The sequence below is a fragment of the Cervus canadensis genome, chromosome 3, assembly GCF_019320065.1.
Source record: "Cervus canadensis isolate Bull #8, Minnesota chromosome 3, ASM1932006v1, whole genome shotgun sequence".
NCBI classification, from domain to species: domain Eukaryota; kingdom Metazoa; phylum Chordata; class Mammalia; order Artiodactyla; family Cervidae; genus Cervus; species Cervus canadensis.
Window position 1 is genome coordinate 18,953,981 of NC_057388.1, and position 17,402 is coordinate 18,971,382.

Sequence of the window (17,402 nt, forward strand, 5' to 3'; positions counted from 1 at the left end):
TATGTTAGTCACTCAGTCGTGTCCGACTCTTTGCAACCCCATCGACTGTAGCCTGCCAGGCTCCTCTGTCCATGGGATTCTCCAAGCAAGAATACTGAAGTGGGTAACTATTCCCTTCTCCACAGGATCTTCTCAACTCAAGGATCAAACCCAGGTCTCTAGCATTGCAGGCAGATTCTTTACAGTCTGAGGTACCATGATGTGTAAAAAGTGTTGAAAAAATATGGTGTAAAGTGTACTGAAAAACACTTTAAAAAGAAAACACAATATTTTTCAAAATATTTGAAAATATTCACTCAGCTTGGCCACTGAGTGAAGCTAATGTGTCTCTCTGGATTTTCTCCTTTCCAGTGAAAGACACGAGCTTTACTAACTGAGCAGATGCTACCCTTCCCTATTGAACATACTGCCTGCAGCCAGGTTTAGTTGGCCAGCAGCTGTGTAAGGAATGTGAACATTTACTAACTGACTCTCTCAGGCTAATTCTCCAAAGACTTCAGTGCACAGAGAATGAAATGCAGAGCTCCTTAAATATCAGGCCCACTGCCCTTCCAACATGTTTTATTATGCTCTCACGTGCTCACTGAGATCCAACATCTTTGTCCTGCCCTTGCTTTTGTGAGTATACCCTATCCTAATCACATTAAGGCCATCCATTATTACTGTTGCTATCTGGGAAGTTCCTTCCCTCACTCTTTATTTGACCAAGGGATGTTCACTTTCAAACTCTCAGCATCAGTGCCCTGTGCTCAGAAAAGGCTTTCTTTGACGACACCACATTATAAATTTCATCCTCTCCTTACCTCCAGTATTCTTTACAACTTTTAATCTTTTCGATTGTAACTTACTGAAATTAATTGTAATTTATAATGTATATTCTTTGCCATTGTTTTGCTGTATTTGTGTCATTTGGGGTTTTCTAATTTGGTGAGTCTAGTAATCTCAGGATGAAAATGTTCGTAGATGTAACCCATGCATGTGTGTGTGTGTGTGTGTGTGTGTGTGTGTGTGTGTGTGCGCGCGCACGCGCATACTGTCACTTCAGTTGTGTCTGACTCTTTGTGACCCTATGGACTGTAGCCCATCAAGCTCCTCTTTCCATGGGATTCTCCAGGCAAGAATACTGGAGTGGGTTGCTGTGCCCACCTCCAGGAGATCTTTCCAACCCAGGGATCAAACCCTTGTCTCTTAAGTCTCCTGCATTGGCAGGTGGGTTCTTTACCACTAGTGCCAACCTGGGAATCCCAGATGTTACCCATACAATTATTATTTGCTGAAGCAATGTTTGCCTACTGATCCACAGCAGTATTTCCCATCATTTTCAGTCTCCTACATATGGATGAGATCAGATAATAAATCAGTAGGGGACTGGTTTTCCCCCATAACCTGGTTACCTATCAGCACACTAACCCCCATCTTCAACCAGGAATAAATCCCTCCTTTATCAGCTTCATACTTGTCTAAGCCTCCAAAGTAAAAAAAAATCGCCATTATGTAGTTTCTATTTTTAGTTCCTTGCAGCTGAGTTGGGCCACTAGTTCTATTAAATACTGCTATGGATGTAAAGAGTACATTGTCTATTTTCAAAGAATTCAGAGTCATAATTAAGCTATAAAAGAAAAGGAATGGATTCATTAGTTGTCAATTCTGAGCTCCATGACAGTATATTTTGGGGCTCCCAGTAAGGGTCCGTATTCTCCAACATCCTTAGTCAATACCATGATCAGTGTCAAAGTCACACATCTGATGTGTATTTTATGTCTGTATATCTCATGCCGCCTCTTAGATAACAGGCCAAAACATAATTCTTGATTCCTGTCTCCTCAGCCAGTGTGATTATATTCAGTCTGTCCCATCCAAGTTACTCAAGGTAAAAACCTAGATGTTGTTCTTGGTTTCTCTCTTGCCATCTTCTCCCATATCTAATACATGAGCTTCCATCTCTGAAAGACATCTCAACTCAATACCCTCTTTCCTTTGCCACTAGTCTAAGCCATTTCCACCTCCCCCAACCCCTAAACCACTGCCATCTTTCTACTGAATTAATGCAATAGCCTCCTAGATAGAGTCTTCTACAGGAATGGTAGCCTTTTGAATACAATCCTCAGATTCTGTTATTCACCTATTTAAAATCCCATAAGACTTTACTGAAGTTAGGACTAAATGTTAGTTCTTACCATGGTCTACAGGCCATATAGATCCTCCTTCCACATTCATCTTATCTGATCTCACCTCCTAGGGATCATCTGCTCAGTGTTTCTGCCATGTGGTTTCTCCTTCAGTTCCTCAAGTGTCCATCTTTACAGCTATCTAAAGACGTTCTCACTGGCTGTTCTTTTTAACCTGGAATGCTTTTTCCCACCTTTCTCTTCATTCAGAGCTCAGCTCAAGTTCATCACCTATTCAGAGACATTTCCCAGGTGCCCATGTAAGACAGCATCCCTGTACCAGTCAATCCCTATTGCATCCAGTTTTCTTTGCTTTCCAAAATAATTTTGGTTTGTTTTGTGATAAGCATTTTATTTTAAAATGATTTATATTCACACAAAGTTTGCAAAATAATACACAGCCATCCTTTATAATTTTTATCCATGTTCCACTAACGTTCACGTACTAAAAACCGTGATACATTTGTCAAAACTAAAAAATTGTCTTTAGGACTCTACTAGTAAATAAACTGAAGTCTCTGTTTAGATTTTTACCAGTTTTTCAAGAGTGTTCTTTTCTAAAAAGTTCCAGTTACTCAGTTCAGTATATCTTCATGATGCATTACTCATGCTTGCTTAGTCCGCTCCAATCTTTGATAGTTTCTTACTCTTTCATGGTTTTCTTTGATTTTGACACTTCTAAATAGTACCATTTACATGTTTTGTAGAATGTTTCTCAATTTGGGTTTATGTGAACTTGCTGATGATTAGACTGGGGTTATGACTTTGAGTAAGCCGAGCACTGAAGAATTGATGCTTTTGAACTGTGATGTAGGAGAAGACTCTTGGGAGTCTCTTGGACTGCAGGGAGATCCAACCAGTCCATCCTAAAGGAAATCAGTTCTGAATATTCATTGGAAGGACTGACGCTGAAGCTGAAACTCCAATACTTTGGCCACCTGATGTGAAGAACTGACTCATTGGAAAAGACCCTGATGATGGGAAAGATCAAGGCGGGAGGGGAATGGGATAACAGAGGATGAGATTGTTGAATGGCATCACCGACTTGATGGACATCAGTTTGAGTAAGCTCCAGGAGTTGGTTATGGACAGGGAAGCCTGGCATGCTGCAGCCCATAGGGTCACAAAGTCGGACACGACTGAGCGACTGAACTGAAGAATACCATAAAGGAGAAAGGTACTTCCTACTGAATGTTATTGGTAGATAATGGTATCAATATACATTACCATTGCTGATATTAATTGTTTGCACTTCCACATTAACAAATAATTTTGATGATTTGAATATCTTGGCAAAGAACCCTTAACAAATGGCCAATTTAAACCAGAAATTTAGCCTCATTTTAGCAATAATAGTAAACCAAGTATCTTACTGAGCTCCATAAACTCCATTAGCTCCATAAACCCCATCCAGAGGATGGCACAAACACACCAATAAACAGAGTTCCAACACTAGCAACTCATGTGCATTACACATGTTTTCTTACCTTCTGAACAATATCCCATGCATCCTTGAGTGGGCTGTAGGAAGTACACAAAAAACTTTCCACAGTTTCGTATAGACACCGGGATTTGAAAAAGACATCAGTCTTCCATAGTGCTGAACAAAAACCGCCATGTGGCACAAGCTGTCAGTTGCGTGAGTTCCCCAGGTGGAGGCTGTGTTTCTGAATCCTTCAGAGACAGCCAGATGGGGGCCCGTGTTCCACAGTGGTTCATCTTTTGAAGCAGAGAAAGCAAAAACTGAAACACCAATTTGTTTTCATACATGGTAGATAACATCAATTTTACATCTTCTTTCAAACAACCTTTAAAATATTAAAGGTCAGTTCAGTCGCTCAGTCGTGTCTGACTCTCTGTGACCCCATGGACTGCAGCACCCCAGGCTTCCCTGTCCATCACCAGCTCCTGGAGCCTGCTCAAATTCATGTCCATCGAATCAGTGATGCCATCCATATTTTAATATTTAAAATATTAAAGTATCAATCATCAAAAAAATCTAATAACTTGTGCCTGTACCATAAAGGAAAAGATAAAGTCATAAATAGTAAATTTAAGGCTACATGTTTGTGTGCTCAGTCATTTCTGATTCTTTGTGACTCCATGGACTGTAGCCTACCAGACTCCTCTGTCCATGGAATTTTCCAGGCAAGAATACTGGAGTGGGTTACCATTTCCTCCTCCAGGGGATCTTCCTGACCCAGAGACTGACTGCATCCCCTGCCTGCATCTCCTGCATTGGCATATGGATTCTTTACCACCTGAGCCACCTGGAAAGCCATGAATTTAAGAGTAACTTTCTCATAATCAATACAGTATTTTTCAATTAAAATACTTTTATTGCATTTATTATTATTCATTTATATTGTGAACTAGAGAAATTCAGTATCAGTGAATTTGCTGAATAGCTGATACATCCTAAGACAAGTCAATCTGAAGTCATCTTAATATATAGCATAAAGATAAAGTGATCTTGGAGATTTCTTGAAAATTTTCTGAAAATAATATTTGTAAGATGTTAGTGCAGAGTGGAGGAGGCATCAAAAAATCAGGGGAGAAAGAAAGGAATGCTCAAAATCTGGTGATGGGCAAACTGGTTAGCAATTTGGGGAAAAAAATGAAGTTAAAGCCTCACTTGAAGCCAAATTTGGATATCTTTCCCAAGTTCTTTCTACGTTACATACCTAAAAAAGGAAAATAATTCCCACTTTTTGAAGTTTTTAAAATGTGGGTATAATAATTTAAAATGTGGGTAACAATAAAGGAAGGACTTCCCAGGTGGCTCAGTGGTAAAGAATCCACCTGCCAGTGCAGGAGATTCAAGAGATGTGGGTTCGATCCTTGGGTTAGGAATATTCTTACCTGGAGAATCCCATGGACAGAGGAGCCTGGCAGGCTACAGTCCATAGGGTCACAAAGAGTCGGACATGACTGAAGCAAGTTGGCACGCACACGTGCAATGATAAAGAAAATGAGGCTTCTGTTAAGACATAATCCTTCTGTTAAGCCGGCAAGAACTGAGGGACGTAAGATAGGCAGTATTTTACTATTTGCAAGTTACTGAGGTTAAGTACACGAACCCTGGAGACTGACTGCCTGTGATCAAAACTTGGCTATCTGACCTGCTATCTAGGTGACTCTAGAAGTGTTAATCCCTAAAAATATATTTCCTGTATTATATGGTGAGAATAATGATGCTAGACTGTCTTCTATAAACATTGTAAATAAAAACATTTGGTGGACTGTTGAGCATTACATTAACTATTACTATTATTTTCAGAATAGAGAAGTATGGGAAAACTCCCTCAGATTAACTTAATCTTGATGAAAAATTAAAATATTGCAGTGTGAGTTATAAATTGGTTGTAACAGGATTCAATCCTTATAGCAAAAAATACTTAAGAAAAAGCACATGGAGCTAACATTAATGAGTTGATACCTCAACACATTTGGTCGGCATCTCAGCAGGTCTCAAAGAGCAGAAATTGATACCATCCAGGGGAAAGGGAGTGGTCACATATCAGGTCTTGAATGGCTGACTGCTGGAGGTGCAAGGAGTCAAAATGGACATTTCCATAAGGGCTCTGAAGAAACTGGTGTCCCCCAGGAAAGCACTCCCGAGCTAGATTGGAAAGGTAGATGTCTTTATAAATTTCTTCATTGACATAGTTCAGTCCTCAATTAAAATTGATTCCCAAAACAAAAACAGAGCAAAAAAAAAAAAAAAACCCCAAGTGTACATAAAGGCCATCTGAAATATCATGATCGCTTGCTAAAACAAAAATGACTTAATATGCACTTTCCATAAATACAATCAGCTAATCAACAAATTCTTTAGAATGTGTTTTTGAGATATTTGAGCTTCAAGGACTTTATTTTCATGGGTTTTTTTTTTTTTTTTTTTGGGCCATGCAGCATGTGGGATTTTAGTTCCCTGAACACGGATCAAACTCGTGTCCCCTGCATTGGAAGCATGGGGTCTTAACCCCTGGACCTCCAGGGGAGTCCCTATATTCATTTAATTTGGACAAGGGCTTCCCTAGTGGTTCAGTGATAGATAATCTGCCTGCAATGCAGGAGACATGGTTTCGAACCCTGGATCAGGAAAATCCCCTGGAGAAGGAAATGGCAACTCACGCCAGTATTCTTGCCAGAGGAGCCTCTCAGGTCACGGTCCCTGGGGGCGCAAAGAGTCGGGCACAACTTAGTGACTAAACAACAAAATTGCTGATTGCTTTGGGTCAAGATTTGTTTATTCCTACAACTGGGTCCTCCAGGTTTGAATGCCATAACTGACACTCTATGACCTGCTTTCTGCCACAGTAGCCACATGCACCCCCAAATCCCATCTCTGCCAGGTCCTGAAATGCAGCAAAGTAAACTAATCTTTTAACACTAGTGTAATTTTTATAAAATGCCCTCATACTAAAGTTTCTTGCATTTTTTTCTAGTACAGGAAAAAAATATGAAGTTTTAAAATTTTATTCTTTTTTAACTATAAAAGTATTGAAGTTGATTTTCATTTCTAAGCACAGGAAAGTGAATGAGGTGGAGGGGAACAGTTTTGAAGGAAATACAAGAGAAGAAAATTGAGGAAAAGCTAGTTCTGTAGCTTTTTAGGAAAGCCATTTTCTGAGCAGAGGTTGGCTTGGAAGATACTTTTTCTGTCAAATTCGCAGAGAGAGAACATAAAGTGCCTCTTCCCAGCAAGAAGAGAGAAGAGAAAGTGATGAAAACAGTTATCCTGGAAATACAGCTCTTGTTTGAGGCTCTTGTCTCTTACATAACGAGAAACAGATGAAACTGCCTTTGTTTGGAGTATCTTGTTTACACAGTAGGCAGAAAATCTCCCAACGTTAGGTATTCTGTTTGTCCAAGGGAAACACTACAGTAAGGATAGTATCTTTGAAATAGAAAAGGGAAAGAAAAATTTAATTATTACTAAAGTATCTAACTATGGAAAAAGTCTATCTAACTGAATAAAACTCTCAAATAGTTATTATATAACCTAAGGTTAGAGTGTTGATAAACAAATATCAGTTTCCAGACAAAACAAGGAGCACAATAAAGTAGAGATATTAATTTGCATGTCAGTCTCACAAGTATAGCTTATAAAATGTTTTGCTTTTATTTTGCTTATAGTTATAGCAATTAAACTGGGGGAAAAAAGGTATTGTTTTGCAAGATAAAAGATCTCCCTAAAGAATCTTTTTCAGTAAAAGATTTTAGGAATGACCACAAAACGTTCTTTTTCCTTTTGTCTCTAGTTTCACCAGTTAAAATGTCCCCAAAGGCTCTAGTGACTTTGACAATCTCAATTTGTCAACACTAGATAAATATTTTATAAAACGTATGAGAGTAGAAGTCAGAGGATGTGCTATTATTTGATTTAATTTTGAAATAATTCTAATTCCCTGTCAGCATCAGAAGATTGCACATGGTTAGAAACCAAGGAAAATACTTTAAAAACGAGATCACTAGTGAGGTTTGTGTAATTATTGAAATGTCTTCTCTGAGCTTATCCTGCAATAGAGTTTTATCTTGGGGAGAAAGTCAATAACTCCATGTTTATTCTGTGCAGTATTTCTTCTTGCTAAGCACTTCTGAAGTTCTCACATTTCCTTTGATTTGCTGCTTTGAGTAACTGTTTCCTAATCCAAAATTAATGATGTCATAAATTTAGAAACAATCACATTATGACAATGACAGTACTGAAGAACCATATAATATTTGAACAGAAATTTTTAAATTTTTGATATTTATTTTAGAGGAAAATTCTTAATTGTATAATTAACAATAGCTGATATTTTGTATTATTTATTTCACAATTTTCCCCTCTAAACCGACTAGTCACTCTTTAAATGTTCAAGGTCTCTGCAGAAAAAAATTAAATTTTATTAGCAATGAACGAGTGGCACTCTTAAAAACCTCATTACAACCTTAACTCTAGAAGGGAGCATAGTTAACTGTGGCTGGTCTGGGCTGCCATTCAGGAATCAGAAAGCCTAACTTCTCAAAGTACTAAAAGAATAACTCTACAAGCATATCTCACTCATAAGACAATTTCATGACATGAATGATATGTGAAGCTTTCTAGCAAATGTACAATATAACATTTTTTTCCCTTAAAAGTACATATAAATATACATTAAAACTTACATTTCTACTTATTTTGTCTTCTCAAAGGGATTTAAAGAAGCTAGGTAGTATATAATAGAATCTGCAATATTCGGGTTTCAAATACTTTGGGAAAACATACCAAGTTATAAATAATAGATATATAATGATACAATATGTAAATAGTTTTCTAGTTTTGTTTGTAGGTATAAGTAACCTGTATGATGTTAATATATTGGTTAATACAATGGCTAAGACTAGCTTACTTCCTAATTCATAACTGGGTGACAGACAAATATGATAAACTAAATATTTTATTTTTGATAAATATATTTATATACCTAAAGACAGGCATTTCATAATATCTGAGTTTATAATTAGAAAAACTTTGGTATACTGGAGAAGAAAATGGCAACCCACTCCAGTATTCTTTGGAAATTCTGTGGACAGAGGAGCCTGGTGGGTTATATAGTCCATGGGGTTGCAAAGAGTAGGACATGACTTAGTGACTGAGCATATTGCTCAGTGGAGAAGGCAATGACAACCCACTCCAGTACTCTTGCCTGGAAAATCTCATGGATGGAGGAGCCTGGTAGGCTGCAGTCCGTGGGGTCGCTAAGAGTCGGACAGGACTGAGCGACTTCACTTTCACTTTTCACTTTCATGCATTGGAGGAGGAAATGGCAACCCACTCCAGTGTTCTTGCCTGGAGAATCCCATGGACGGGGGAGCCTGGTGGGCTGCCGTCTACGGGGTTGCACAGAGTCAGACACGACTGAAGCAACTTAGCAGCAGCAGCATATTGCTCAACAGGAATTTCAAATATTTGTGAATTAGAAAAAAAAATTATATAGCTTTCCCAAGGATGTGGGAAAGAGAAAAACCACTGTTTAGCTTCAAATTCAATGATAAATAAAAAGTTAATATTAAGCTTCTAATATTCAAAATTGTATTATGGATTCTACAATGACACAAAAGTGTGAAAAGCAAGGTCAAATAGAGAGGTGATGAATCTGCTAAATCTCTTTACTTTGTCCTCCTTTATATATTAAAAGATGAATGCCTCTTGAAGATAATACAAATAGATTGAAAGTAGAAGAATGAAAAATAACATCAGGCAAACAGGAACCACAATAAAACTGGACTGGCATACTAATATAAGACAAAAATATTTTTTAAAAAAGTTACTAGAGATACAGAGGGACATTTTATAACCGTAAAAGTTTCAATCCACGAGAAAGATATTATAAACACAGACACCTAATAACAGAGCGGAAAAATACATGAAGCAAAATCTGATAGAAACAAGAAAAACAAATACTTACTTCAAAGGCAATAGTTGGGACTTTAATATCCCACTTTCAACATGAATAGAAAAATAGACAGAAGATCATAAAGGAAAAAGAGCCAGAACAACACACTTTAACCAACATGACCTAATAGACATCTATAGAACACTATGCCCAACAACAGAAGAATATAAATTTTTCTGAAAAGCACATGGAACATTTTCCAGGATGGACAATACATTCGACCCTAAGACAAATTTCAATAAATTTGAAGAGACAAAATCATACAAAATATGTTGTTTAACTGCAGTAGAATGAATATATGTCAACAGCTGAAAGAAATTTAAGAAACTTACAAATATGTGGAAATTAAACAATGAGCAAACCAAGAGATAAAAGAAATGGAAATAAGAAAATATATTGAAAAGGATGAAAATAAAGATACAACACACCAAAATTTGTGAGATGCTGCTGAAGTAGTGCTTAGAGGAAAATTATATTAAAAAAGAAAAGATCGCAGTATAATCAACTAACCTTTCACCTGAAGATTTAAAAAAAGCACATACTAAATCTAATGGAAAAAGGAAAGAAATTTGAAAGACTAAAGAAGAAATTAATGAAACTGAGAATAGAAAAACAATGGAGAAAATCAGTGAAATCAAAAGATGTTTAAAAAAAATAATCAACAAAGTTGATACAGTTCTAGAGTTGCCAAGGAAAAAGGAGAGAAAACTTACTTGATAGAATTAGAAATGAAACAGGGCACACAACTACACAGCTTATTAAGCAATACTATTACAGTTGCATGCTAATGCATTATAGAACCTTTATAAAATTGACACATTCCTGAAAAGATACAAAGTACAAAACTGACTCAAGAAAAAGTAAGCAATCCAAATAGATTTATATGATGTGAAAAGACTGAATCAGTAAAAAGACAAGACTCAAATATAGAGGAAGAAAAGGCCAGGTCTAGATGGGCATCAATGCTCAATTCTACCAAACATTCAAAAAATAATATCAATTCTTCATAAACATTTCCAAAAACTAGAAAAAGAGGGAATACTTCCAGACTCATTCTATGAGCCCAGTATTATCCTGATATCAAAGCCAGAAAAAGATATCACAAGAAAAAATGAAGAACAAAATATGAAGACTCACATTTTCTCATTTCAAAATTTACTGCAAAGCTACAGTAAACACCACAGTGTAGTGGTGGCATAAGGAGAGACAGAGACTGGTAAAGAAAACTAGCAGTCCGGAAATAAACCCGTGTACCTAAGGGAGGGATGACAATTTTTTCAACAAAACTGGATAGCCACATGCAAAAAAAAGAAATTGGACCCTTTGGTTATACCATATACAAAAATTAATTCCGAATTAATCAAAGACCAAAATATAAGAACTAAATGTTAAGACTTAGGACAAAAACATTAGGGTAAATCTTCATGACTTTAGATTTGGCAATGGATTTCAAGATATGATAGTAAAGCACAAGAAACAAAGGACAGGCAAGCAAGGACTTGCATGCTTCAAAGGACATGATCAAGAAAGTGAAAAGACAACCCACAGAATGGGAGAAAACAACTGCAAATCCACATACCTACTAAGAAAACTGCACCTAGACTATACAAAAACTCACACAGCTCAACAAAAAGGCCAACAACCCAATACAAAAATTGGTAGAGGATTTGAGTAGGTATTTCTCCAAAGAAGATATGCAAGATGTTCAAGCACATGAAAAAGATGTTTGGACATCATTAGCCACCAGAGAAATGTAAATCTAAGCACAATAAGATATCATTTCACATCCACTGGAATTGTCAGAATCAAAATTTCAGATAATCAGTGCTGATAAGACTGTGAATACATTAAAACCTTCATATACTGCTGCAGGGATGAAAAACAGTGCAGTCACTTTGGAAAATAATTTGGCTATTCCTGATACGGTTAAGCACAGAATTGCCCTACGATCCAATTAGTCCATTCCTAGGTATATTTCTAAAAGAAATGAAAATATGTCCATACAAAAACCTATACCCAGATATTTATAGCAGCACTATTTATATTAGCCACAAGGTGGAAACAACCCAAATGTTCACCAACTGATTAATTTATATCCAAAACATGGTATACGCTTACAGTGGAATATTATTCCATCACAAAAAGAGAGAAAGTACTGATACATGTTAGAACATGATGAACCTTGAAAACATAATGCTAAATGAAAGAAGTCAGTCTATTATATGATCCCATTTAGATACAATATCCAGAATAGGCATATCTACAGAGCAGAAACTCTATAGATTAGTGATTGGTTATGATTGGGAAGGTGGAGAGTTTGGAGGAGGGTATAAGGGGAGTATAGCTAGAGTAAAGTATTTCTTTTCAAGGTGATAAACATGTTCTAAAATTCACTATAGTAATGGTTGCACATAATTGTGAATATAAATAAACCCAGAGATCATTTTATACCATAATAAACCACTGTACACTGTAAATTATTTGCATGGCATATGAACTATATCTTGGTAAAGCTATTTGGAAAAAATGTTCCATTTGTCTCCCCTTTTATCTCTACTATAAGGACATAAATAAGTTTATCATAAACTTTATTTTCAACTTTACCATGCAAGGAGCTTAGAATATGGTAACGGTTAATATTCACCTTTAGTAGAGAGGTTGTGCATGCTAAGTCGCTTCAGTTGTGTCCAATTCTTTATGACCCCATGGACTGTAGCCCACCAGGCTCCTCTGTCCATGGGATTCTCCATGCAAGAATACTGGAGTGGGTTATTATAAAGGGCAAGAAGGGGTAACGTGAGCTATAGTAAACACTGAAGCAAATTCCTCTGTAAATATTGGTCATTTTTCTGGAAACATATTATCTAAATGTAAGAAGCACATATTAATATTACATATTATTACATGTATTTTGAACAGTTCTTAATGAAGATCTAGTTAATGTGTAAGCAGCCAAAGAAAGTACGGATCAATGATAGCTTGTTGAGGCCTCTCATTTTTGGAAATACCTTAATGGGGTTCTAATCTTTTTACAGTTTTTCATGGGAGAGTGCTTGCTTTCCCTGTTTTACAGAGCAAACTTACCTTAGTCAACTTGATGAAGAGCAACAAGCTGATAAAGTAAAATTATGCACTTATCTTTTATAAATGTTGAGCCAATCTTTGTTTTAGAAGCTGCAGATAGTTTTACACAGATTGATTTCTGAAAATCATACGGAAACTTACAAGTAAGTTTTATTTAATGCTCCTGTCTGTGCAAACAGAAAGCAATCAGGAAGGACTAACGAATGTTGTCATAACTTACTGTATTTTAAACCAAGTGTTCTTTGTCCTGGATTGAAGTGATTTCTTCTCAGAGATCTATTTTACAGTAGCAAAACTGATTCTAACCGATATACGAAAGATATCTTATACAAAACTTACTGAATTATTGTAGGGGTAAAATGTTAATTTATTATTTCCAGGGGTAGAGAAGAAGTGGTGTAGTTTGGAGTTGAACTCCTTTCGGATTATTTCAAATCCAGTTGTCGCCTAGGACACCTGGAAGATTCAGCAAAAGTTTCTTACAGGAAATTAAAGGGACATTAAGAAGCGGGTATCAGCGGGAAACAAAAGGACAAAAACGGAAGGGAGGGTCTTAACAGCAGGAGAGAAGGCAACAATCGCTTGTGCGCAAAGGAAAACTGAATAGCACCAAGGCTGTAAAGTGACCGTTTCAAAGAGGGCGGAAGGCTAGCGCGGAGGTCGGTGTGGAACAGATACTGGATGCGGCCATACAGATGCACAGGCACGCTCCACGGGTCGTCCGGGAAGTGAGCCCCCTCCTCCAAAGGCCCAGGTGGCGCCCCAGCTCCCATCCGCCAGCGCCCTACCTGGCCAACCCTTCCCGGGGACCAAGAGCATCCACGCCAGCGTCAGCACCAAACTCCGCCAGGCGTCGCTGCTGCCACAGGTGGGCCAAAGACGTCGCTAAGCCCTGGCCGTGGGTGCGGGCGAGAAGGTGCCACCGCAGCGCCTCCGTCCTCCTACCACAAGACTCAGTCCGTTTCTGCTAGCCCTTCAGGGTCGTCTGCGCGTCCGCGCTGTGGGACCCGGGGGTCCTTTCCGGTGACAACACCGAGAGCCTGCCCGCCGGAGAACCACGCCCAACGTGTCCCCGGACACTGCCGCGCGCCCCGCGGGACCTGGCTAAGCTCCACCACCCGGGTTGCCCCAGCAGTCGTACTTTCAGGGGAAAGACTCCCAGGTTGTGACTTGGAATCTCGCGTCTCCCCGTTCTAACAAATGCTTTAGGAGAACTTGGTCCCAGAAACTCTTCAGGTGTACCTCCAATTAAAAAAAAAAAAAAAGCCTTGTAGGATTTGTTGGAAGGGGCAGTGCCCCTAATTACACTCACAGATGGACTGTTTACCTGATAATGAGGGGTGCTGGTTTGTCCTAAAAGGTGCTTCGTAGAAGTTGCTCTTGCCACTTCAGGCCTCAGTGATGAATGATGGGAGGAAGTAGAGATTAATGTTTCACCATTAGCAGCTCTCTTCCTGTGTTTATATGGCAGGTTTTTCAGAAGCAAAGAGGAGAGCATTTAGATATTTATATGAAACATTACTCTCATGGTTTTTCTCTGGTATTCTCACTTCTTGAGTCCTTTGATTAATCAGCTGGGGCTTCACCCTCAGAACCGGTACCTAAGGGGAAATAAGACACTGGTCTACAGATGGTGGTCCAGGAGTTCTGGTGGGCATCAGGGTTCACGCCATAGTTCCATCTATAGTTTCGGAGGATTGAAATGTGGACTGTGCACAGTGATAGAGGCAGTAGGTGCCCAAATGAATAAAGAAGTTCTTTTAAAAATTGATTATAATTTGTTTGAAAGAAATCTCCATTTAAAAGTTTGAAACCAGTTTCAAACTTCAAGATGAGTATTCATCTTGGAAAAAAAAATTCTTAATGTTGGACAAAGCTTGTGTTTAGCCCTCTTTTACATGCAGAAGAGGCACCCAATCTTATAGAAAAAAATGAAACATAAGTTTCTGGTAGAGATGGACAGATGAGTTTCATCTTGAAGTCTAATCGCAAAAGAACAATTTGATGTGAGCAGGTTTAAAACCCAGAGATTTTTTAGTCTGCATCTTTTGTTTCAGCTTATCAAAGCCCTAATAACACTGGGACAGAAAAGTAAACATTAAGTTTTCTTCAGTTTATTTGTGAAATTACCAGAAATAAAGTAATGGTTATAGTCAGGATTAAATCATATCAGACATTTTTTGTAAATTTATTGTCCAACAATATCTATAGAGAGGCTTCCCTGGGAGCTCAGCAGTAAAGAATCTGCCTGCAATGCAAGAGATTTGAGTTCGATCCCTAGGTCAGGAAGATCTCCAGGAGAAGCAAATGGCAACCCACTCCAGTAATTCTTGCCTGGGAAATCCCATGGACAGATGAGCCTAGCAGGCTACAATCCATGGAGTCTCAGAAGAGTTGGACATGACACGGTGAACAACACAACAATATCTATAAAAATGCAATCAACTTTTATACTTTACTGGAAGACAACATCACTTACATAACTTTCAGCAAACCCTGAGCATAAAAAATTAAGGTAAAATGGGTCTCATTTTTCCTTTCACTTTTGATTGATGAATACCAGTTTATGAGTTTACAATAGACCTGTAACAGAGAACAAAATTTCTTTCACACTAGTGAGTTAAGTGGAAAAAGCTGAAAATAACTTAGTTGTTTTCAATGGAAAATTCATCTATGCTGACTTGAGTCTGCAAGAATAGGCTGAATAAAAACTAGTTAAAGTACTGTGGGGAAAAACAAAAGTTAATAAAAAGCATATTTTAACATACATTATTTAGTGAGGTTCATAAAAAGTTTGGTTAATATTCATATTAAATTTTTTATTTTTGAAAAAGAGAATAACCAATGAAGGCATGGTACTCTAAATACCAATGGTATATGTAAAATGCACTGTGTAAAATGTGTAAAATATCACTGAGAGAGAAATAATACAGAATGCCTGTATGGAAGATAAAGTGAAGCCAGGAACTAATAAGTACAATATAACTTGAATGAAAAGAAACACCTATCAAGAAAAAATTTCAGACAGTAATGTCCTTGAAAAAGGAAATAACTCAGTTCTTTTCAGGTTCATTTGCAAAATTATGCTGAACTTATATGGCCAAAACCTCCAAATTCAGGGGACAAAAAGACAGTGATAAGTGCACAAATCCTGAGGTCAGGACGCCTAGATTCTAAGCCTAGATCTGCTACCTGTTTACTGTGTTACCTTGGATGGCACACTTAACCCCTCTGAACCTCATTTATTTTGTGCAGTGAGATTGACGGTAATAATACCCACCCCATAGAGTTTAAGAAACAGTAGTTTAAGTATATGTGGCAGTGGGAGTGGAGGAAGGGGGTTCTGGAGAGAGAGCACTTAGGTAGTGTGTGGCACAAGGTAGCTGACATGAAATATATATAATAGTTTGCAGGTAATAAAATCAAGATGCAGTATCACATAATTGTACTTTTCCTTTTATCTTTTTATTATAGCATTATTTCTCAGTGTTATCCTCTTACAGTGCTGAGTATAATTTGGAGGAACCTGAAAAATGCACACTTACATAATACATGAATTCCTTGGCCCATGTAAGTTTTACTAAATGAGAAAACCTGTCTCTCACGTGGACACATCTGTTTTTTTTTTTTTTTTTTTCTTTGTGCGGGGAGGGAAAGTTTGATAGAAATGGCCTTGGAGAAGAGAATAGCATCATCAGATCAATTTTTGAGCTCTGCAAATTAATCTTGAGGGTCTGGCACTGAGTTTATATTCAGGAGGCATTGCTTCCAGACACAGAAACTAAATGGGACAGACATTTCATTCCCAACAATAGTAAATACCTTTTTCTTAATGAGGAGTCGGCAAACTTGACATATTAAAAACAATACATTGAGAGCAACCATTAACTGTGAATTTTGTAATGTTTATTGTAGCACATCTCTAGGAAACAATGTAAATAAGCTAAGAGCAGGGAGCTGCATGCCTGGCATGAGAGCTTGTTTTAAGAATGAATCTACATCCATGATCATAGCAACATTACTCACAGTAGCTAAAGCATGGATTAAACACAAGTGTCCATCGATGTATGAATGGTAAGCAAAATGTAGTATATATTAATACAATACAGTATTATTCAGCTTTATAAAGGACTTTCTGACAATGAAGTTTGCTAAGTGAAAGATGCCAGGCACAAAAGGACAAATACTACATGTTTCCACTTATATGAGATAACTACAGTAGGCAAGGTCACAGAGACAGAAAGTAGAATGGAGGTTGTCAGAAGCTGGGGGAGAAGGAGAGGGCAATGGGGAGTTATTGTTTAATGAGAACAAAGTCTGAATTTGGGAGGATGAAAACATTTTGGAGATGGATGATGGTGATGGTTGCAGAATAATGTGAATGTACTTATTGCTACTGAGTTATACATTGAAAATGGTTAAAATGGTAAATTTATGTTATATATATTTTGTCACAATAGAAAAAAGTAAAAGAATAAGCTAAAGAAATCGAGAAAAAAGCACAAAGCAGGAGGTCCTATGTGCCTTGACTTCAGACTATACTACAAAGCTACAGTAAACAAAGGAGCATGGCACAGGCACAAAAACAGACCAAAAAATCAATGAAATGGGATAGAGGGCCCAGAGACAAACTCATGCACTTATGGTCAGTGAATCTACAGCAAAGTGGGTAAGAAAATACAATGGAAAAAGACAGGCTCTTCAAATAAGTGCTGCCGGG

General features: G+C 37.7%; 1 protein-coding gene across 1 annotated transcript in view; it reads right to left on the bottom strand.

The window, feature by feature from the left end:
- Positions 1-13,455, bottom strand: part of VWDE (von Willebrand factor D and EGF domains) — an 83,194-nt gene extending 69,739 nt beyond the window's left edge. The window contains 4 exon segments of the mRNA XM_043464242.1: positions 3,656-3,887; positions 5,608-5,641; positions 5,643-5,790; positions 13,293-13,455. Coding sequence (XP_043320177.1) covers positions 3,656-3,887; positions 5,608-5,641; positions 5,643-5,790; positions 13,293-13,455 — 577 coding nt within the window.
- Positions 13,456-17,402: the final 3,947 nt, after the last annotated feature.